This window comes from Enhydra lutris, unplaced genomic scaffold (genome assembly GCF_002288905.1).
Source record: "Enhydra lutris kenyoni isolate GAN:26980312 unplaced genomic scaffold, ASM228890v2 scaffoldscaffold23, whole genome shotgun sequence".
In the NCBI taxonomy this organism is placed as follows: domain Eukaryota; kingdom Metazoa; phylum Chordata; class Mammalia; order Carnivora; family Mustelidae; genus Enhydra; species Enhydra lutris.
This window is the reverse complement of record NW_019154107.1, coordinates 14341247-14365589: the sequence shown is the minus strand read 5'-3', so window position 1 is coordinate 14365589 and position 24343 is coordinate 14341247. Positions and strand designations below refer to the sequence as shown.

Sequence of the window (24343 nt, the reverse complement as noted above, 5' to 3'; positions counted from 1 at the left end):
GAAGCACTGGTTAAAACAATAAGGATGTCTTTATCTTGTATTACGATACAACCACGGGTGAGATAGCTATAGGTTAAGTCAAATGACCCTGTTGTGCCATCAAAATCCCAGGTTCTTTCATTTTTTTATTGGAATATAATAATAGTGTTATATGAGTTTCAGGTATAGATTAAATGATTCAACAATTCTCTACATTTCTCAGTGCTCATCAAGCTAAGGCGTGCTCTTAATCCCCTCACCTAGTTCACCCATCCCCTCACCCAACACCTCTGGCAGCCAGTGGATTTGATTTCTGTATTTAAGAGTCTGTTTTTTGTTTGTCTCTTTTCTTTTCCTTTGTTCATTTTTTTGTGTGTCTTAAGTCAACATATGGCTGAAATCATGTGGTATTTGTCTTTCTCTGACTGGCTTATTTCATTTAGTACCATACCCTCTAGGTCCTTTGAATTTATTGGTTTTGCAAGCTTCCCTCTGTCTTCAGCCAGTTTTACAATTGGAACTTGGCTGCAGCATTTCCCAGTGTCATATCCTGACATGCTTCTGGCTCTGGATTTTGTCAGGACTGTCTCCTGTCTAGCACTAGTTTATTCCAGTTCCACTGTTCTCCTCTCTCTACTGCCAATCATGTATTTATGCTTCCTTTTCTTTTTGCTTTTACAGCCCTTTCAAAATGACCACTTGAGGGCGCCTGGGTGGCTCAGTGGGTTAAGCCACTGCCTTCGGCTCAGGTCATGATCTCAGGGTCCTGGGATCGAGTCCCGCATCGGGCTCTCTGCTCAGCAGGGAGCCTGCTTCCCTCTCTCTCTCTCTCTCTCTGCCTGCCTCTCCGTCTACTTGTGATCTCTCTCTCTGTCAAATAAATAAATAAAATCTTTAAAAAAAAAAATGACCACTTGAAAACCATAAAATGAAACCAAGAAAAATGCAAATTCTTTTCTTGCCTATGGATGATAGATTTTTCTTTTATGAATTTGACAAATTTCCCTAATTTATTTGCATCTTTGAAATGTTGGTTGGAAATGTAGAATTTCTTTCTTTCATTTCAACAATATCTTTATTGTATTTTATTTTAAAGATTTTATTTATTTGTGAGAGAGAGAGAGCGTGTGCGTGCGAGCGAGCGCACAGAAGGAAAGTGAGAGGGAGAAGCAGACTCCCTGCTGAGCAGGGAGCCTGATGCAGATGCAGGGCTCAATCCCAGGACCCTGGGATCATGACCTGAGCTGAAGGCAGACACTTAACCGACTAAGACACTCAGGCACCCCTCAATAATATTTTAAATTGAACAGTCTCAAAGTATCATTGTCATGGAATGAAAGCTCTTATATCAGCAACTTCATATGACCCAACTGAATGCAGCCTCTGATCCATAAAGAAGTAAGATAAGTCAAAGTTAAGAGCATGGATTTGGGTGACAGATAGTTGAGCATTTAGATACTGTCTTAAGTTGTCACTGAGACACCTTAGGCAAATTCTTTAAACTTCCCCAAATCCATTGTCCTCAGAAATAAAGTAACAGTGGTATTATTTACCTGAATAGTAATAATGAAGACCAAATGTAATTATTTGGTGTTTTTCAAACACAAGTCAATCATATTCCACCTTCACAATTCCTTCCATGTCTGCATTTTTTACCATTACATATTTAATACTTTTAGTTAAAATAATTATTTTTACTTAAACTCATCCTAAGCTGTGTGATTTTATATATGCATTAAAATCATATGTAGACTTACTGTATGTGTGTGTGTGTGTGTGTGTGTGTGTGTGTGTGTGTACAAACATGCACGTATACATATTGCATGGCCATATAGATATATACCAGGCATATTAAAATAATTTCGTAAGTTTTCCCTGTGCCACGAAAATCATTCTATGAACCACAAATGGATTGCATATCATCATTTAGGATCCACTGAAATAGTGTATTTTATGCTTTCTAACAAGAGTAACACACATAGGGACGCCTGGGTGGCTCAGTGGGTTGGGCCACTGCCTTCGGCTCAGGTCATGATCCTGGGGTCCTGGGATCGAGTCCCGCATCGGGCTCCTTGCTCGGCGGGGAGCCTGCTTCCTCCTCTCTCTCTGCCTGCCTCTTTGCCTGCTTGTGTGTACTCTCTTTCTCTGACAAATAAATAAAATCTTAAAAAAAAAAAAGAGTAACACACATAAAGCATTGAATTCATGTTAGCTGAAATAGTTAAAAATTCATTTTAAACAATGCCTTAACCCAAGGGTTAGTAATCACCCCCAACTTTCTACAGTTACCCCTTCTTATGCTACATTTAGAAAAGGGGCATTTGTATTGTGCAGTCTTCTAAACAGACCTTGGGATAGCAGTGCCTCCTCATGGTTGCTTCTTCCATTGCTCAGGCCACTCTGAGTAACTCTGGCCTGTAATTCACCTGCATATATCAATGCTATTTCTTTGCAGGCCTTAGTGAGCTAAGGAAGCACAGCACCTTTTACTACCTGTTAACTCCTTTCGTAAATCACCTACACAGAAAGTTGAAAGTAAGTACTGACGAGACATTACTGAGTCATTAGAGTAAAGTAACAACATTAGAAAAGCAAAAAATTTTTTGAACGTTAAAAATAATTGTTCTTAAAGTCCAAAGGGAAGCCATACAAAGTTGAGCTCTTCACACATGTTCCCCCCACGTGGACATCCTAATCAATAGGAGTTCCCAGCAGAGATATGGAAGTTGGTAAATATTTGTTGAACAAAATGTCTAAAAGTTAAGAAAGGAAGTAAATAATATTTTAAAATGAAATTCCTTATTGATTCTAACAAACATGTGTTATACTTGAAACATTTCTTCAAGTTTAAATAACAATGTGGGATTCTCCAGCTTTGGAAAGGTGAGAATTTTAGCTTACGGTAGTGACAAACTGGACGGAAAAACAAAAACAAGGAATGATACTGTAGCTAATTCTCATGAAATCTTATTAGCATCAGGTCAGTCCCCACAGGGCAGACTGAACCAATCAAGTGAATGATTTATGAACCTTGCAATGTGAGGATGCTATTCTTTTTCTGAGGGGCTTAAGCAACTTTGAATTTTTGCTTTCACTTAAATGGATGCTTTTTCATCCGTGTTGCTTCCCATAAAAAGAAGATGTCTACTTTTTTTGTTTGATAAATTAAACCTCATCCCCATGGGCTTTTGATTGCAGGGTGCCTCAGGGAACATCTGTCTGTGAAAGGTAAAAGGCCAGTAAATGGTGCAGTCCAGATTATATTGAACACTCAATTATGTGTGTATCACGTGTATTTAAATGTGCTGACTAATGAAAATTTCTGGTGAAGATCGTATAAATCAGAATAGTAAATTCTTAATTCCAATTTTGTCTTCCTTCTCAGCATGCATTATACTATGAGTTCCAAAAATGCTTCCAACATGTCTTCCTAAAGAATATTTACCTCAAAATAGGTATTAACACTTCTCATTTGAGTCTCAAATTTTTGTTGAATGGATGAAATAACCTCAAGTTTAATTTTCATCTTTACCATGAAGTTGTGTGATTGAGAGGCAAGATATTGTCCCATGTCCCTGGCAATCTAAGTGAGAAGATTTAAGAAGTTGGATTTAGGGGGCGCCTGGGTGGCTCAGTTGTTAAGTGTCTGCCTTCAGCTCAGGTCATGATCCCAGGGTCCTGGGATTGAGCCCCACATCCGGCTCCTTGCTCAGGGGGAAGCCTGCTTCTCCCTCTCCCACTCCCCCTGCTTGTGTTCTCTCTCTCTGTGTCTCTTTCTGTCAAATAAATAAATAAAATCTTTTTAAAAAAAGTTGGATTTAGGGCATATAACCAGGCTTTAAATTCATTATCCAGCGTACTGTTGTTTACATCTTTGTAAACAATACATCTCTTTCACTTATCTGTTTCTGTATAACAAATGACTCCAAAATGTTGTGGCTTAACACAATAATTTTTAATTACATCATGTCTCTGTAAATCAGAAATTTGGGCAGGGCTCCTATTCTATGATTCTACAGTTGTAATTCTACCATTGTAATATGGCTGAGGTCACTCTTTGAGGTGCGTTCAGCAGGAAGCTCAAATTTTAAGATAGCATTTTCTCCTCTAGAGTCACGCTCAACATGGTCTTTCATTGTTCTGTAGTGTAGCCTGGTCTTACAGCATGGCAGGTAGGTTCTGAGAGAGAATATAAATGCTTCCTTTTTCTCTTACAGCATTTATACTTGGGACTCCTAGTGTTACTTCTGCCATATTCTACTGATCAAGTCAAATTAGAAGTCTGTTCCATATTCGTGAGGATGGGACATAGACTCTTGGGAAGAGTGGCAACGTATTTGTGGCCATCTTTAATCACCATACATATTAAAGTAACAGAGATGTAAATGAACAGTTGCCAGGATATGCTATTAGTTCAGTTATCAGAGATGGGTTATACTTTACTTAACATGTTCACATTTAATTAGCTATGTGAAACTTCCTAAAAATTGGGATGTGTGAACCATAATAAGTCAGAGAAAGAATAACTTCAGAGGTCATTGATCGTGGGCTTGGCTTCCCTTATTTCTTAATGTTTAGTAGATGCCAAACAATGTGAACATGTCATAAATTACATAAATGTCAACAGTTTTGTCTTGCAGGTTTAATAATAGTAAGTAAAGTTGTTTTGATAGAGGTAATAATAGACATCTTTCAAATTTTCAGTTTACATAAAGTTCTAATGGATCTCCAGAATCAGCAACTCAAAGAGTTAAATGATTGGCTAACCAAAACAGAAGAGCGAACAAGGAAAATGGAGAAAGAGCCCCTTGGACCTGATATTGAAGACCTAAAACGCCAAGTACAACAACATAAGGTTAGTATATTTTATGCTATTTGCTTTCTACTGGAGAATAAATTCCATGTACATATGTGTATTACATACATACATACATATATACATATATCATGGTTTATAGATAGGAAAGAATTAAAGCCTCAATTAAGAAGAGTTTGAAAGTCTTTCTTTCCTGATATTTTTTGTAGTGTTTGTTTTTTCAAATACAGCATACTTTGGCTTTCGTGTTGGAAAAAAAAAAATCAAATGTATTCCTTGAGGAGAACAGTGCTAGATATGTGATTTATTAAAGTTTTGGTTCCTTGGAAGAGGGACTTTGTAGGGATTACTCACAATGCAAACTTAACTAATAAGACAAGATTTTTTTTTTTACATTTTTACCTTCAATTCATAGTCTTAGAACAGGCCAATCTTGTTTAAAATGAACACCTGTAACATTGCTTTTCTATAAAATATAGGAATCCATCGTTTGTAATATTTCCATCTTTTTTCAGTTTATTTGTACATTTATGAATTATGTTCTTTGGTTGCCAGAAAGCACTTGTTTCTGTGATTAGGATTTCTACAGGAATATTTCTTTTTTTTTATCTTCAGCATCCATGTTTTTAAATGTTGACATATAACATTGTATAAATTTTAGGTATATAAGTTAATGATTTGAAATTTGTATACACTAAAAAATGATCAACAAAATAAGTCTAGTTACCATCTGTCACCATACAGAATTAGGCACTTTTTAAAAAAAGATTTATTTATTTATTTGACAGACAGAGATCACAAGTAGGCAGAGAGGCAGGCAGAGAGAGAGGAGGAAGCAGGCTCCCCGCTGAGCTGAGAGCCTGATGCGGGGTTCGATCCCAGGACCCTGGGACCATGACCTGAGCTGAAGGCAGAGGCTTTAACCCACTGAGCCACCCAGGCGCCCCTAGGCACTTCTTCTTTTTTTTTTTTTTATCTTGTGATAAGAACTTTTAAGATTGACTCTCCTGGCAACTTACAAATATACACTACAGTATTATAGACTGTACTACTGTGCTGTATGTTATCTGTATGTACATCCAGATGACTTACTGTTTTCTAACTGGAAGAAAACAGTAAATACTTCGTGACTCACTTCAACCACCTGGCCCACCCCCTAAGCCCTTCCCCTCTGGCACCCACCATCAATTCTCTGCATCTGTAAGTTCTGTTTTGTTCATTTGTTTGTTTCTTTGAGTAAATACCCAGAAATGGAATTGCTGGATCATATAGTAGTTCTATTTTTAATTTTTCGAGAAACCTTCAAACTGTTTTCCATAGTGTTTGACCAGTTTACTTTCTTACCAGCAGTGCACAAGGGTTCTCTTTTTTCCTACATCCTCGTGAACATTTCTTATTCCGTATCTTTTTGATAATAAGCATCCTAACAAATGTGAAGTGATAGCTTGTTATGGTTTTGATTTGCATTTCCCTGCTGATGAGTGATGCTGAGCATCTTTTCATGTGCCTGTTGGCCATCTGGATGTCTTCTTTGGAGAAATGTCTGTTCAGATTCTCTGCCTATTTTAAAATCTGATTGTGTTCTTGTTGTTGGGACATATAAGTTCTTTATGTATTTTGGATATTAACCCCTTATTATATCTATGATTTACAAAATATTTTCTCCCTTTCTGTAGGTCATCTTTTCATTTTGTTGATGGTTTCCTTTGCTGTGCAGAAGCTTTTTACTTTGATGTAGTCCTACTTGTTTATTTTTGCTTTTATTACTTTTGCTTTTAGAGACAAAATTTTTTAAAAAATCACCAAGACTTCTGTCATGGAGCTTACCACCTAGGTATTCTTCTGGGAGTTTTATGGTTTCAGGTTGTACATCAAGTCTTAATCTGTTTTGAGTTAATTTTTGTGTATGGTATAAGATAGTAGTCCAGTTTCATTCTTTTAAATATGGTTCTGCCATTTTCTCAACACCATTTATTGAAGAGAGTATCCTTTCTTCATTGTATATTCTTGCTTCCTTTGTTGTGAATTAACTGAATACATATTCATGGGTTTATTTCTCGGATTTCTACTATATTCCATTAATGTTGTCTCTGCTTTTTTATGCCAAAACCATACTGTTTTGATTACTATAGCTTTGTAATATAGTTTGAAGCCGGGGAGAGTCATGCCTCCAGCTTTGTTCTTCTTTGTCATCATTGCTTTGGCTATTTGAGGTCTCTTGTGGCTCCATACAAATTTTAGGATTGTTCTATTTCTGTGAAAAATGCCATTGGAATTTAGATAGGGATAATATTGAATTATATTAGATTATATATTATATTATATCTCCCTATCTAATTATATTAGATAGGGATAACATTGAATTATATTAGGGATTGCTCTGGGCAATATGGACGTTTTAATATTAGTTCTTCCAATTCATGAGCATGAAATATCTTTCCATTTACTTGTGTCTTCTTCAGTTTGTTTCATCAGTATCTTAGTTTTTAGTATACAGCTCTTTTACATTATAGGTTAAATTTATTCCTAGGTACTTTATTCTTTCTGAAGCAGTTGTAAAATGTTTTTTTTTTTAATTTCTCTTTCTGATAGTTTGTTGTAAATGTATATAAATGATTTCTGTATATTGTTTTTGTACCTTGCAACTTAACTGAATTTATTAGTTCAAATAGTTTTTGGTGGTATCTTCAGGATCTTCCATAGATAAAGTCATGTTGCCTGCAAATAATGACAGTTATTTCTGATGTGGAGTTTTGAAGGTGCTTCATTCTTTTTTTTTTAAGATTTATTTATTTGACAGAGATCACAAGTAGGCAGAGAGGCAGGGGGAAGCAGGCTCCCCGCTGAGCAGACAGCCTGATGTAGGGCTCGATCCCAGGACCCTGGGATTATGACCTGAGCCAAAGGCAGAGGCTTTAACCCACTGAGCCACCCAGATGCCCCTGAAGGTGCTTCATTCTAATAACCATCATAAAATTCACTCTGGGTTTTATTGTAGGAACAAGAGCTTGCTTAGTCCATAAAGACACACACACGTGCGCGCACACACACACACACTCACACACACACAGTTACCTTCATAATTGGTCCAGGTTAGGCTTGTCAGGTTTAGGAAATAAAAATACAAGAAGCTTAGTTAAATTTAATTTAGATAAGCAGCAAATATTGTTTTTAATGCAAGTATGTCCCAAACTACTTATTGTTTGTATGAAATTCAGATCTTTGTTGGCATCCTGGATTTGATCTGACAACTATACTTAGATTCTGTGGTTCCTGGATTTGTGGCTTTGAAAGGGAGTATCTGTTCCCTCAACTCATTTTTCCTAAATCTGCATCTCAACTTAATTCTCTTTTTATAACATTTTGTCAGAGCTAGTTTCATACTCTGTGTGGATGCAAGATACTGTTATTTCCTAAGTCCTGGAGTTCTTTTCTTATTTAATGAGCTTCTGGTTCATGGGATTGGCCCTTCCTTTTGCTGCCCCCATAGCTGTCCTTTGGCCATAGTAGTTTACAATCAAGCAATTTAGGGAGAGCTCTAGCTATAGTCATCTCTATCCATTGCACTATTGGGGAAAAATAAAATGTCAACTGTATTCTAATTTTCATGTGAAAATTATGATGCAAAGATGTTAATTTGATCATGTAGATATATATATTTTTTTAAAGATTTTATTTATTTATTTGACAGAGATCACAAGCAGGCAGAGAGGCAGGTAGAGAGAGAGGAGGAAGCAGGCTCCCTGCTGAGCAGAGAGCCCGATGCGGGGCTCGATCCCAGGACCCTGAGATCATGACCTGAGCTGAAGGCAGCGGCTTAACCCACTGAGCCACCCAGGCGCCCCTGTAGATATATTTTTTATTTTTTTAAGATTTTTTTTAATTTTATTTTTTTCAGTGTTCCAAAATTCATTGTTTATGTACCACACCCAGTGCTCCATGCAATATATGCCCTCCTTAATATCACCACCAGGCTCACCCAACCTCCCCCATCCTCCTCCCCTCCAAAACCCTCAGTTTGCTTCTCAGAGTCCACAACCTCACATGGTTCATCTCCCTCTCCAATTTCCCCCAACTCACTTCTCCTCTCCAACTCCCAATGTCCTCTGTGTTATTCCTTATGCTCCACAAGTAAGTGAAAACATATGATAATTGACTCTCTCTGCTTGACTTATTTCACTCAGCATAATCTCGTCCAGTCCTATCCATGTTGATACAAAAGTTGGGTATTCATCCTTTCTGATGGAGGCATAATATCCCATTGTATACATGGGCCATATCTTCTTTGTCCACTCATCTGTTGAAGGGCATCTTGGCTCTTTCCACAGTTTGGTGACCATGGCCATTGCTGCTATGAACATTGGGGTACAGATGGCTCTTCTTTTCACTACATCTGTATCTTTGGGGTAAATACCCAGTAGTGCAATTGCTGGGTCATAGGGAAGCTCTCTTTTTAATTTCTTAAGGAATCTCCATACTGTTCTCCAAAGTGGCTGCACCAACTTGCATTCCCACCAACAGTGTAAGAGGGTTCCCCTTTCTCCACATCCTCTCCAACACATGTTGTTTACTGTCTTGTTGATTTTGGCCATTCTAACTAGTGTAAGGTATCTCAATGTGGTTTTGATTTGAATCTCCCTGATGGCTAATGATGATGAACATATTTTCATGTGTCTGTTAGCCATTTGTATGTCTTCTTTGGAGAAGTATCTGTTCATGTCTTCTGCCCATTTTTTGACGTGATTATCTGTTTTTTGAGTGTTGAGTTTGAGGAGTTCTTTATAGATCTTGGATATCAGCCCTTTGTCTGTATTGGCATTTGTGAATATCTTCTCCTATTCCGTGGGTTGCCTCTTTGTTTTGTTGATGTTTCCTTTGTTGTGCAGACACTTTTGATCTTGATGAATTCCCAGAAGTTCATTTTTACTTTTGTTTCCTTTGCCTTTGGAGACATGTCTTGAAAGAAGTTGCTGTGGCGGATGTCGAAGAGGTTACTGCCTACGTTCTCCTCTAGGATTTTGATAGATTCCTGCCTCACGTTGAGGTCTTTCATCCATTTTGAGTTTATCTTTGTGTATGGTGTAAGAGAATGGTCGAGTTTCATTCTTCTATACATAGCTGTCTGGTTTTCCCAGCACCATTTATTGAAGAGACTTTTTTCCCACTGGATATTTTTTCCTGCTTTGTCGAAGATTAATTGACCATAGATTTAATTTATTTATTTGAGAGAGAATGAGAGAGAAAGAGAGAGCATGAGGTGGAGGAGGGTCAGAGGGAGAAGCAGGCTCCTCACTGAGCAGGGAGCCCAATTTGGGACTCGATCCCAGGACTCCAGGATCATGACCTGAGCCAAACAACTGAGTCGCTCAAACAACTGAGTCATCTAAGCACCCTGGTCATGTAGATTTTAACTGAATGTATGATAAAGAGGTTAGATCTAGTGCTATACCTCAAATGGGACCACATTTCATGTGTAAATCACATGCTCCCTTGGCCTACACTAGAAGTTTCATACAGACAGTTTCTGTATACACTAATGGCTTCTCTGTATCTGAGGATATTTGCTGCCACAACAGAGTTTCAGCCAGTTTGAGGGTGGGAAGGAAGCAGTGCTGCCACAGCTGCCATGAATTAGCCAATAAGGAATGGGAGATGCTGGATAAGTCCCCCAGAATCCTTACCCCACAGTGAGACAATTCCAAGGTGTTTCTTAATTCCCACAGTCTCTCAAAGGTTTCCCAGCAACACTGAGCCCCAGGTGTCCAGGAGGTAACTGTTTCACATTCCCACTCTCATAATACCTCCTGAGAAATCACTTCCCAAATAAACTCTTTGTACCCAAATCCTTGCCTTAAGGTCTATTTGGACAGGAGCTCAACCAAGACAAACTTCTTGCCCTGGAAGCCAGAGTACTCTTCAGCTTTGCCACTAACTAAATGCGCAATTTTCAGAAATTACTTAATTCTCCTGTTCTTCCCATCTTCCCATTGGAAATAATGTGGATTTTAATGTTACCATTAGTTTTTGAATGTGAGGCTTTTCAGGAAAGGGCAAGACTAAATCTGGTAACACTGAGGATCAGAGGGAATAATGTTGGCACTGAATGCCTGGAGCATGAGCAGGACGCCAGGAAGCCAGGACTCCAAAAGGAAAGTGGCAGAATAGCACGAGGCTAGCCTTGAGTGTGATTGACTTAGGGCAACTATAAGGAAATGTGTCAGCTTGAAACCCTGAACAGACCCTTCATTCATCGTAGACAGGCCATCTAGTATCTCATATTCTGACAGTTACCTGAAATGTTTTGCATTTTAGTCTGGAAGATATAGAGTGAATGGAATGGAAAATATTTGACTAATATTGTCATAAAATTTGAATAGATTCCCCATTACTTGAAAATGTGCCATTTCTGATGAGTATGAAATTGCTTTGAAGAGAATAATCTGAAACAAAAAGCAACAGAATTATATGAAAGTTGATTATGTAGTCTTTTACATCCAGGACTTACTCTGTATAAGTGCATAAAAAGAAACAGAAGGTATTGGTTTGCTGGCCCTGAGAGTGAGGCCAACATCTACCTTTAACTGTTTAAACCTACTTCAGGTTATATATTTATAAAATATATATAAATGTTATATATATTTTATAAAATTAAAATAGGGGAAAAACATAGCTAAGGGATAGCCTGACAATTGATATAACTCTTTTATTACTTTACATAATTATAGGGAGAGAAAAATGATTTAACAAAATCAAACAATTTATAAAGAAGTTGAGTTCATTTATTTATTTTTAAGTTTTTATTTAAACTCCAGTGTAGTTAACTTCTTAATTCCCATCACCTATTTCACCCATCCCTCCACCCACCTCCCCTCTGACAACCATCACTTTATTCTCTATAGTTGAATTTATTTAAACGGGAAACCTACTTTCTTAAAAGTACACACTAAAAGGAGTATTTTTTTTGTTATTCTTGCCATGCTTCATAAAACAGAAAAAGATAAATGTTCTTCCTTTAGGTAACTGGGTTCAAACTAAAGCCTGATTTAAATATCCATTGATTCACTTTGCTGCTTTTCTTCCCAAGAACTGTAGGTGAATGAAAATAAGGAAATTTCTCCTGACAGCAAAATACATCTTTAACCTTGGTACTGAAAAAAACAGCTCCACCCAGCTGCATCACCACATTCCTTACCTAAGTTAACTTTTAGGGGTTTTAGCTATGTATGGATAGACATTAAATCCCTTAGTTTTCTTCTCTCTTTTTCTAAGAGATGATTAAAGATGACAAAATCAAAGAAAAAACAGATTTTGTTGTGTCAGGAATCCATTTAAATTCTTCTCAGGTCAGAAGACTCTGGCTTGTTCTCTCTCTTTCTCTCCCTCCCTCCCTCCCTCCCTCCTTCTTTCCCTCCTTCTAGCCCTTTCTCTTGCTCTCCTTGGGTTGGAGGACAGAAAAATAATTTGCAAATCTTGCAAGTACATCATGAATATTACAGATATGCTTCTCCATGTTTATTGATAGGACCCTTTAGTATCTTCATTTCAACAGCATTTCATTACAAGGCAGGCTAGAGGTGCAACCGCTGTGAAATGCCATGGAGATAAGTCACTTTTACTGACTCTGCCAATTAGGCAAGGTAGAACAATTGATTCTATATTGGTGGTTACTATTAAATGTAGCTGAAGTGTTAACTCTGGGTCACTGGGAAAAGTTCACTTTGCGGCAAAACTTGGAAAAACCAATCACTCTTCACAGCTGTTGCTTTGGGGAGAGTTTTTAAAGGTTTACTTTAGATCTGAGTCACCCAAATGTTATTATCTCAAGAATGAATTCATTGAACTTCTTCCCCTTGCGAAGGAACATGGTAGAAATAATTCTGGTTGGTTATTTTTGTCTTAAGAGTCAGACTTTATTAGTGATGTTGATAATTAATGAAAGGATTCCCCTTGATGGAGTGACAGTATTATTGGGGAATAAAGGTCTATTGTGGGCTTGGATATTCATTAATGGGAAGGAAATTGGCTATTTGGGAGGGGCTTTTAATCAAAAGGAAATTATTTGGCTGAGGGACCTTTTGTCTCACAGCATAGTCAGCCTGAGATGAAGGTTAAGGCTTAGTGTACTAGCCAAGTTTCCAACTCTTTTGAGAAATTTAGACATTTGTTATTATCTACATTGACTTAGTAACAGCATCAACAAAGTCCTTACCATACAAGTTATTAGAATCTGCAGATATTAATATGACATGTGCGCTACATTCTGACTTCAGTGAATGTTCTAGGTTAAGTACTAATTACTATAAATTAAATGAACTCTTAGAAGCCCACTCATCTATCCTTTCCTTGCAGCTTAGTTAATCCCAAACATTAGAGTTGCCAAGACTGAGACTTTTAAAATGATCTAGATGTTCACGTAATCAGGAGGGTTTAGGTGTAATCCTGCTAAAGGATCCGGGATTTCATTTTATTCCATTGTGTTCTGTTCCATATCATTCAACAAACACTAAAGCACAATGGGTGCTCTGAAGAATACAGAGACCTCCTAAATACGGAGTCTTCTTCAGGAAACTCACATGTTAGTATAGCAGGTAAAGACATGGAAAACAAGTGACCATTGTAACAGGCAGAATATGACAAATGACTTGAGAATATTGAAACCAGTGACTTGGTTGGGCAAAGGAAATGAGGGGGGAAAATGTAGAGTATGTCACTTGCTTAGATTATGTGTTGTGCTATCCTCAGAGCCAGAAGAGTACAACCTGATCGTGGAGGGTCTTGAATTTTAGACTCAGGCATTTGGAGTTACTCAGTGTGTAGTAGGGAGTTGTTATTGATGAGAAATTAAACTGAAGAGTAATGATTTAGAAAAATCTATTTAATTTTTTAAGGAAGATAGGGGCGCCTGGGTGGCTCAGTGGGTTAAGCCGCTGCCTTCGGCTCAGGTCATGATCTCAGAGTCCTGGGATCGAGCCCCGCATCGGGCTCTCTGCTCTCTAGGGGAGCCTGCTTCCCTCTCTCTCTGCCTGCCTCTCTGCCTGCTTGTGATCTCTCTGTCAAATAAATAAATAAAATCTTTAAAAAAAAAAAAAAAAAAAAAAAAAAAAAAAAAAAAAAAAAAAAAAATTTTTTAAGGAAGATAGATCTTGTAAGATAAATCAGAGCACAGATGAATAGGAAGCCAGAAGACATGGTAGGAGGATACTGCAGAAAGCATATAGAGCCTGAATGAAGGCAGTGTCAATGAAAATTTTTTTTTTTGTTTTTCTTTTTTCTTAAGAGTTTATTTATTTATTTATTTATTTGACAGAGAGAGAGAGAGAGAGAGAGAGAGAGAGAGCGTGCACAAGCAGGGGGAGCAGCAAGGAGAGGGAGAAGCAGGCTCCTGCTGAGCAGAAAGCCTGATGCGGGGCTCAATCCCAGTACTCTGGGATCAGGACCTGATCCGAAGGCAGACATTTAACGAGTGAACCACCCAGGCCCCCCGTCAATGAAAATTGTTAACAGGTGTAGGACACATTTCAGAAATCAACAGCAGACCAGCAGGACTAAGTTTAGGAAATGAGCAAAGGACATGAGATAATAGATTGTGAGACTGGACAACCAGGAAGCAAAGTTGGATTTTGAAAAATAGACAGTACTAAGATAGAAATGCAGTCATTGGGAAGAGTGGGATTCTGAAAAGCCTAAGAATGCCATGGAATCACGTCATGCTTTTAGTAACTAGTTAGCTCTCCTTCCATCTTTAGTAAGATTAAAAGTATGTTATTAGTTATGCTGTGAAATTCCATTTTATTTCCTCTGACCCTAGTAAGCGGGTCTTACTTACTTACTTACTTGTCTAGTAAGTAATGGATGTTTGATGGCTATGGCAATAAAGATAAACAATATAATCATGAAAAAATACTATGCTACAGCCAGAGAACCAGAGAGACTGCTTCTGTGTTTCTCCACTATCTAGCCAAGTACTTAGTATGTAACTGATTCTCTGTAAATGTTTTTTTTTGAGCAGACACTTTAGACAGTTCTGACTAGTTTTATCGTACACAGAAACCTCGTCATTGCTTCCTTACAGACACATGGATATGACAACTTAAATAAAAAAATTATGAGTAAGGGCAAGGAAACTCATAGATGAAGAAGGAACACATCTATAACACACATTATGTGGAGAGATATCTCAGATGCCCTATTGCTACCTCTGATATTTGTTCTTTATGTCTATCCCTATTTCATTTCCTGTTAAAATTCCTCAATGATTGTAATCTTAGCAGCCTTGTAAATATCACAGAAGATTCCACCAGGAGTCATACCTGGATATGTCCATAGGAATCAAGCTTGTAACCCTTGCTTATGTGGAAAAGGAAATCCTTTTGATAGAATCAAATTTTTAGCTGGGTACCTGCCACAGGGTGATCAATTTGTGAGGAATATGTGAAGAGTGAACCAGCTGGGCAAACTATACTATCTGTAATCCTAAGACTCTATTCTTAAATTTGTGTGCAGAACTGTGCCCTTGTGAATTATAGTGAAGTTAATACAAAGTATAAAGACTTTTTGCTCTTTGGCCTCAGTCACAGGCTAAATTAGGTCTGGTTGGCCCCTTTTTAAACTGACCTTATAATTTAATCTTTTCCTCCAGATTCTTATTAAGCAAGGAGAGAGAAGGCCTGGAAAAACTGTACTTTCTCTTTTTTTGGATTCCATGTAGACCTTACTTGACCTTCAAGGGGCACAGAATAGGAATCCTGGGAGGAAAACATGTATTCTCTCAAGTGGGAGATCCCATGACTATATCACATATACAGCATGATGACAAATATGTTCCAAGAGAGAATATCCAGATAGGAAGGATTCATGAGAGAGAAGTTAAATACAGTCGAAGAAACTAAACCACGCAGAAAAAAGTCACTTGAACCTCCTACTAATGCCCAAAACCCCATATTAAACGCTGTTCTGATTACCATTTATTGCTAAAATGACTCTGTCTTCACACTGCTTTCAAACAATAAGAACATACACATATTGTGTATGTGTGTGTGTATGTATTTTTAAAGCGAGCCTTGTGGTAGTAGTTGTTAAAACGTAATAGGTTGAATTCAGGTGTCACCAGAGGGCTAAAACCTGGAACTCAACTGAATATACACACATACACATACACTTAACATACAACAGTTTAAGTTTCTTTTTATGGGCCTTAAGTTGTGCCATTATACAAAACAGACCTATCTATCTCTTATGCATATTTAAGTGTATTAATATCTCTAATATAGAGGCAGTATATTATAGACTCTGCAGCCAGAATGCCTAGGATGAAGACATAGCTCTATCATTTGCAAGATGAATTACTTAACAGAGATGACTTAACCATTTTATGCCTCAGTTTCCCTAAGTATGAAATCAGGACAATGATTATGATGATATTGACCTTACAGGGATGATAAAAACATTGGATACATAATTGAATAAAAACCACTTAGAATAATACCTGGTACCTAGAATTATATGAATGATCTTAGCTATTACTTATTGTATATTAACAGTATAACATTGGACATGTCTCCAAGCCAAATGAGATTGATTTGTGTGATAATAGCATTCTTTTGATATCAGGAAGTGGTATGTTAAATTAGAAAAAGACAGTATCACTCTTCATATTCAACTGAATTGTATTTGCCTGATATCAGTTTTAATTTCTTAAAATCTACTTGGTGGGTAGTAAGGAGGGCACATATTGCATGGAGCACTGTCTGTTATATTTAAACAATGAATCATGGAACACTACATCAAAAACTAATGATATACTGTATGGTGACTAACATAACATAATAAAAATAATAATAAAAAATAAATGATAATTGACTCTCTCTGCTTGGCTTATTTCACTCAGCATAATCTCTTCCAGTCCCATCCATGTTGCTACAAAAGTTGGGTATTCATCCTTTCTGATGGAGGCATAATACTCCATAGTGTATATGGACCACATCTTCCTTATCCATTTGTCCGTTGAAGGGCATCTTGGTTCTTTCCACAGTTTGGCAACTGTGGCCATTGCTGCTATAAACATTGGGGTACAGATGGCCCTTCTTTTCACTACATCTGTATCTTTGGGGTAAATACCCAGTAGTGCAATTGCAGGGTCATAGGGAAGCTCTATTTTTAATTTCTTGAGGAATCTCCACACTGTTCTCCAAAGTGGCTGCACCAACTTGCATTCCCACCAACAGTGTAAGAGGGTTCCCTTTTCTCCCCATCCCCTCCAACACATGTTGTTTCCTGTCTTGCTAATTTTGGCCATTCTAGCTGGTGTAAGGTGGTATCTCAATATGGTTTTAATTTGAATCTCCCTGATGGCTAGTGATGATGAACATTTTTTCATGTGTCGGATAGCCATCTGTATGTCTTCATTGGAGAAGTGTCTGTTCATATCTTCTGCCCATTTTTTGATATGACTGTCTGTTTTGTGTGTGTTGAGTTTGAGGAGTTCTTTATAGATCCTGGATATCAGCCTTTTGTCTGTACTGTCATTTGCAAATATCTTCTCCCATTCCGTGGGTTGCCTCTTCGTTTTGTTGACTGTTTCCTTTGCTGTGCAGAAGCTTTTGATTTTGATGAAGTCCCAAAAGTTCATTTTCCCTTTTGTTTCCTTTGCCTTTGGAGACATATCTTGAAAGAAGTTGCTGTGGCTGATATCGAAGAGATTACTGCCTATATTCTCCTCTAGGATTCTGATGGATTCCTGTCTCACATTGAGGTCTTTTATCCATTTTGAGTTTATTTTTGTGTACGGTGTAAGAGAATGGTCGAGTTTCATTCTTCTACATATAGCTGTCCAGTTTTCCCTGCACCACTTATTGAAGAGACTGTCTTTTTTCCACTGTATATTTTTTCCTGTTTTGTTGAAGATTAACTGACCGTAAAGTTGAGGGTCCATATCTGGGCTCTCTACTCTGTTCCACTGGTCTGTGTGTCTGTTTTTATGCCAGTACCATGCTGTCTTGGTGATCACAGCTTTGTAGTAAAGCTTGAAATCAGGTAATGTGATGCCGCCAGTTTTATTTTTGTTTTTCAATATTTCCTTAGCGATTCAGGGTCTCTTCTGATTCCATACAAATTTTAGGATTATTTGCTCCAGCTCTTTGAAAAATACTGGTGGAATTTTGATCGGAATGGCATTAAAAGTATAGATTGCTCTAGGCAGTATAGACATCTTAACAATGTTTATTCTTCCGATCCAAGGGGAGTTAGAGAGGAGAAGGGAGTTGAGGGAAATTGGAAGTGGAGGTGAACCATGAGAGACTATGGACTCTGAAAAACAATCTGAGGGTTTTGAAGGGGTGGGGGATGGGAGGTTGGGGGAACCAGGTGGTGGGTATTGGAGAGGGCATGGGTTGCATGGAGCACGGGGTGTGGTGCAAAAACAATGAATACTGTTACGCTGAAAATAAATTAAAAAAATTAAAAAATAAAAAATAAATAAATGAAATCTACTTGAGAAGGCATCTCATTTCCCATCTCTATGCTATAAGCAAGCAGCAGATTCCAAGGATAACTTTACATACTAGATATGCTATTAATTTAATTAAAATAATAATAATGATAATAAAATCATGTTCACATTCTTTTAACAAATCAAGTTATTCCAGCTAAAAGATTACTAATTGGTTCATTAAAAATCACTGAATACTGATCCAGTAACATTACATTGCTCAAAATATCACAGCCTTGTTTTCAAATACATCAGTACATCTACTGAAATATAACTATCCAATATGCCATACTCTTAGAGACACTAGCTTTATTTTTTTATTCTTAATTTCTCCTATAATACTTCTTTATTAGAAGTTTCTGGCTCTGAGGAGGGTAAAGAAAAAAAAAAGGAAAACAGATGACTCTATCTCTCACTTAAGGAATTATTCTAATGTAAAGTATCTCTGTTTTTCTGAACCAATACCAATTAATTTCAGTTTCCTTGAATAGGTAATGCAATATTAATAATGTAAATGAATTATTTGCATGTATAAAACATTTTAGAATGCATTTTAGGGGAAAATTTTTCACAAGAAAGTCACAAAAGATATGATAATATGAGTTTTAAGAAAATAATTTTTCTTGAAAAATATATTCGTGTGTCTTATGACAAAAGACTATAAATCCAGTCTCATAGTAAAAATAAGGTTGAATATGGCACTGTGTCTCTTTTTTTAATTAAAAATTTTTTTTTTACTGTGTCTCTTTCTAAGGAATATAAAATTGGTAACTACAGTGTACTATAATTTTGTGTTTAATAGTTCTGTTATGAGCAAAATGATTTCTAGTAGTATAATTGGTAGTACTCTGTTTTTTAAAGGAACTGCAAATTGTAGAAATAATTTATACTGGATAATAGTTTAGATTCAATTTTTTTATTATGTTATGCTAGTCACTGTACAGTACATCATTAGTTTTTGCTGTAGGGTTCCATGGCAGAGAAAGAGAGAGAGAGAGCACGGAAGGGAGGGGGAAAGAATCTCAAGCAGACTCCCCACTGAGCTTGGAGTCCAACTTGGAGCTTGACCTCACCAATCTGAGATCAAGACCTGAGCTGAAACCAAGAGTCAGACACTTAACCAACTGAGTCAGCCAGTAGCCCCTAAATTTGATATTTTTAATATGATGTCCTATAATTTCAGCACACTAAGTATATATAGTAATTAGAAGATATATGATGTGATTATTGAAAGTTTTGGGAGTAAATACTGATGCCCTGAGGGACTGTTTCCATGGATCTTAGTCTAAAAATTGAATAATAAAGTGATAGTGTCAGAACTAGAAGAAGAATTAGCATCTTATCACCACCCACCAACTCTAAGCTTTATGGTATCTGATTCTAAAGTATTATCGCATTTAATTCCAGTCCTAAACCTGTCCTGGAGGGACTGATTGATTGATTGATTGATTGATTTCTCCCTCTTTGTTTTCTTTTTTTTGTTGTTGTTATTATGTTCAGTTAACTGGCATATAGTACATCATTAGTTTTTGATGTAGTGTTAAATGATTCATTAGTTGCATATAATACCCAGGGCTCATCACAACATATGTTCTCTTTAATAATCATCACCTGGTTACCCTACCTCCCCCACCCCCTTCCCTTCTGTAACCCTCAGTTTGGTTCTTGGAGTCCAGAGTCTCCCATGGTTTGTCTCCCTCTCTGATTTCTTCCCATTCAGTTTTCCCTTTCTTTCCAGGTGGTCCTCCATAGTATTCCTTATGTTCCACATATGAGTGAAACCATATGATAATTGTCTTTCTCTACCTGACTTATGTCAATTATTGTAATCCCCTCCAGTTGCATCCATGTTGATGCAAATGGTGGGTGTTCATCCTTTCTGATGGCTGATTAATACTCCATTGTGTTCAGTGAGGTTAAGGAATTGCTTGAGGTAAATTAAATAGTAATCAACAGATTCTGGCTTTCCATCTTGACATTTTTTTCTTAGATTCCAAGGAAGTTTGACTCCAGTAGCCATCCTAGAGGCTAGATCAAATGCAGAGAATAGCAAGGAGATTGGACAAGTGTGGCACTTGATTTTTCCTGGCTTGGGAATGTTTAGATGGAAGAGATAGAGAGACTGTATGTAGGTCCTCAGACTCAGAGTAAGCAATGGGGAAAAAGCACATTAGTGGTAACTGCAGATGAAGTGCTCAGAATTAAAATGGTTAAGGAAATGATTTTCAGCATTAATCCTGTAGCTCTTTCTTTAAAATTAGGGCAAAAGGAACTAGAAAGGGAACATAAAACAAAATAGGCTTATGATGAGAATAGCAGTGGTGTCTGAGCAGAAGGATAATCAGTAGAATGGAATATCACATTGACATGCATATCACTTCCTCTGTGCTGTGTCTGAAAACTTCCACCTTGCCCCTCTCTCTCAATATTCCTGTTCTCTTCTTTTTCATTAATTATTGTTAGGCTAAATGCATGATATTTATTATATTTTCTTAGTATTCACTTTAATTGCTGTTTTCAGCAGTATAACTATGGGCAGGATGTATGGATGCCTGCATGCATGGATTACAGAGAAAGGAGGAAAAGTATGAGAATTGAAGTCTATTATCTAGTGATTAGGGTCTGTCCCCCTTCCCCCATCATATACCTTTTCTGACCATACTCATTTTTTAGCAATGTAGGTGATCACTAGATCAGTTAGGTTAAAGCTTCTGTTGTTAATCTCATATAATAGTTTGGAAGTTAAAGTCTTACTTCTGTATTTTCTGATGAGCACTGGGTGTTATATGTAACTAATGAATCATTGAACAGTACATCAAAAACTAATGATGTACTATACAGTGGCTAACTGAACATAATAAAAAATAGTTTTGTCTTATAAAATAAAATAAAATTCATTTTATATTTTTCCAAATCCTAAATATTGGCTATAACTTCAGTCCTTCATTCCCGAATTTCCAAGAGCATACCCTTTCTGTACTTATGGTACGTATTAGAGGATGATAGACATCAGGAATTAGATGAGGGTGAATGAGGTGACTACTGGCTTCTTGCAGTAGGCTTTGAAGTCTTTGTTCTGAATGTGCCTAAATGTGAAATTTTAGTACTAGCTGTTAATGTTTAGGGAGTTCATGCTGTGTGTCAGGCAACGTGCTAAGCAATTATATCATATTCAGAATTCCTAACCACGTAAAGAGATAGGTACTCTTATTATCCCAAGTTTGAAAATTAGTAAGTTGAGGCTTAGTGTGATTGAAAACTTTCTCAAGTTCACATAGCTGGTTAGCAATGCATCCAGAAATCAAACCCAGGAAATCTGACTTCATATCCCATACCTTTAAACATGCATAGGTTTTTATTAGTCTTTCATCTGTACCATACCCTATTCTACTTAAATTCCAAACAAGGCAGGATACATTAATTACCAACTCTGTTTTTAAAACAATTTTTCATATTTCTTGAGCCCTCATTTTGCACTTGGGAAGCTTTAGGTGGGAATCTTTAGGTTTTTAAAATCTTTCAGAGGTCTTTGAAATATTCTTTAGAGCCCCCCTTTGGTAGCTTAGGAGTTGGCTGAAACATAAACATTTATTTCTAACAAGAAGGTAAAAAAGAATGGGTTCTGATATAAAGACTAATATAACTATACAATCACATTTAGTAAATGGATATCAAAATAAAAGGTCTTCTAGGAAGGCCTGTTGAGGTAGCTTTTTAAAAAATATTCTGCAAGTGTACAAAAAAATTACATACTATAAATAGATCCTCCTGAAGAACTGGACTGCACTGTGACCAGTCAGGCTTAGCAAAGTGAATATTGGACAGAAAATAAAATGACAAGTCATTTCCAGATCATTTCTCTCAGGGAAGCAGGAGCTACAGAGCCTAGACCAGTGTAGAGCTGATGGAAAGACGGAAGTAAGAATGGCCATAAGAGAAAAGGTGAAATAGAAGGATAAATTGCCTACCATCTCATTATTTCTTAAGAAATCATAAAATTTCCTGATTTGGCCAGGATGTTTTTACCTAGAAATGAAGTCAATTCATATCAAGATGTATTGCATTAGCTAATTGTTCATAAGTGTCTAGGTATTTGTTGTTGTTCCTGAAATAGATATTTTTTAAAATACTATTTTCCTAGGTGTTGGTCTTATCCCATGTTTCTAGAAACTCTTCAAATTTCTTAAGACTTTTTGCAAATTTTCTATATGATACAAGTTTTGTTCTCGTCATCCTTTCTTTTTTTGTACCTTTTCTTAGGCTAAACTAAAATTCAGCAGATTACTTAAATTTTATATTTTGTTGAGCATCTTTTAATTATATTAATTGTTTTATTAACATATAATGTATTATTTGCTTCAGGGGTACAGATCTGTAATCATCAGTCTTACATAATTCACAGCACTCACCAATTTAAAGTAATACCTGGGAGGCAGCAGATGGTGTTAGCATCCATGCATAGCATATGATCTGTGTTGTTTCTAGATGTGTATATATGTGTGTGTGTGTGTGTGTGTGTGTGTGCATGTGTCCTCATGTGTGTGCATGTAAGACTTTATGTTGTTTGATCATTGAAGTAGAAGTAATGAAATAGTGTATGCATGTAGGCATGTTATTGAGCATATACTATGGCCAAGGGAAGTATTGTAGAACCTCCTAGAGAGATTATGAGAGACCTTGTTTTTGTGTTCTCTTTCTCTGTCTCTATTAATGGTTCATCTTCACCTCTGCATATCAAATCTAGCAATTCCCTAGCCTTACATATTTCCATTCCTTTATTTTCCAAGCATTACTTTACCTGTGTGCTAATAAAGAGTTAAACCACTTAAATTTGGAGTAAACACTAAAGTGACTCTTTCTCAGTGATCATTCTGAGCCAGTTTTTGAAAAACAAGTTGGCATGGGTCAGGGCAAGAAGTATTCACTACTACTGATGACATTTGAAGGGAATAGAAGAAAAGTCATATTTAAATCACAAAATTGTGAATATGTACTAAGGGAATAACAAATTTGGTCAGAACCTTTAACTACAGAATAATTTATAAGAAATAGAATTATTTACAGAGGTATAACAAAATCTGTTCATCAAGTCTGAGAATTTTTAATGTTAAATTTCATTGTTGGCCTTTTCTCTTGTCATAAGAAAAAAAGAGATTGTTGACATTAGAGAACAAACATTCCTGACATTTGTATCTATCTAATAATGGTATAGAAATGTAATTAGGAGCCTGAAATTTTTTTTTCATCTGGTAAGTGTAACAAATGCATTACCTTAATAAAAATAATGGCAAGAAATACTAATAAAATACCTAGCATGTACTTATGTTTCTGTAAATAATTTATATGCTTTTAGGCAAGAAAAACATACTTTAACAATCATATTACAGCCTTTCAATTTAAAGGTATTATTTCCAGATATGCAAAAATGTTAGCATACTTCTCTGGGTATATATCTATATTTGGAATAATTTGGCTAATAATTTCAGGATCAATTAGCAAATCTACTGTAAATCTCTATTGTATAAATCCAGCTAAGAGAAATACAAATCCATAAGAAATGCTTAATTAAAATTCATTTTAAAATAGCTTTAAAAATTGTAATGTATTTTAAAAATTAGTAGTCTTTGAAATCTATATTTTCTCAAAGAGGGAAGCAGGAAGGCCTAGTTTCCTCCGATGATCTAGGCCCTTATTTGTGGATATGTAGGTGAGGAGAAAAATTTAACTTTTTTAATCCCAGCTCTCTGTATGTGACATTTTTGCTCCTTCCAAGAATCAATTTTTTTAAAAAATGAACTCTAAACATTGGATATTTTATAGTCTTTTGTCTTTTGATGTTACTGGGGGCATTAACAAATACTGTGGTATGCATTCTATTTATTTTCAGAGGGTAGATCTGGGGAAATAGGAAATATGATTATAATGTTTCAGTGGCTTCTGTTTTGAGGCTATGGAGTACGCTCAGAAAAGTTAAGTTTAACCCTTTTTGTTTTAATCCCTGATTATGAGTAAAAGAAGAGGTATAATTTGAAAAAAGTCATAGAAGGGAAAAAGAAGTACTG

General features: G+C 36.5%; 1 protein-coding gene across 1 annotated transcript in view; it reads left to right on the top strand.

The window, feature by feature from the left end:
* LOC111150534 (dystrophin) overlaps positions 1 to 24343 on the top strand; it is a 2087545-nt gene that overhangs the window by 590321 nt on the left and 1472881 nt on the right. The window contains exon 12 of the mRNA XM_022508030.1: positions 4684 to 4834. Within this exon, the coding sequence (XP_022363738.1) occupies positions 4684 to 4834 (151 nt within the window). The remainder of the gene's footprint in view (positions 1 to 4683; positions 4835 to 24343) is intronic.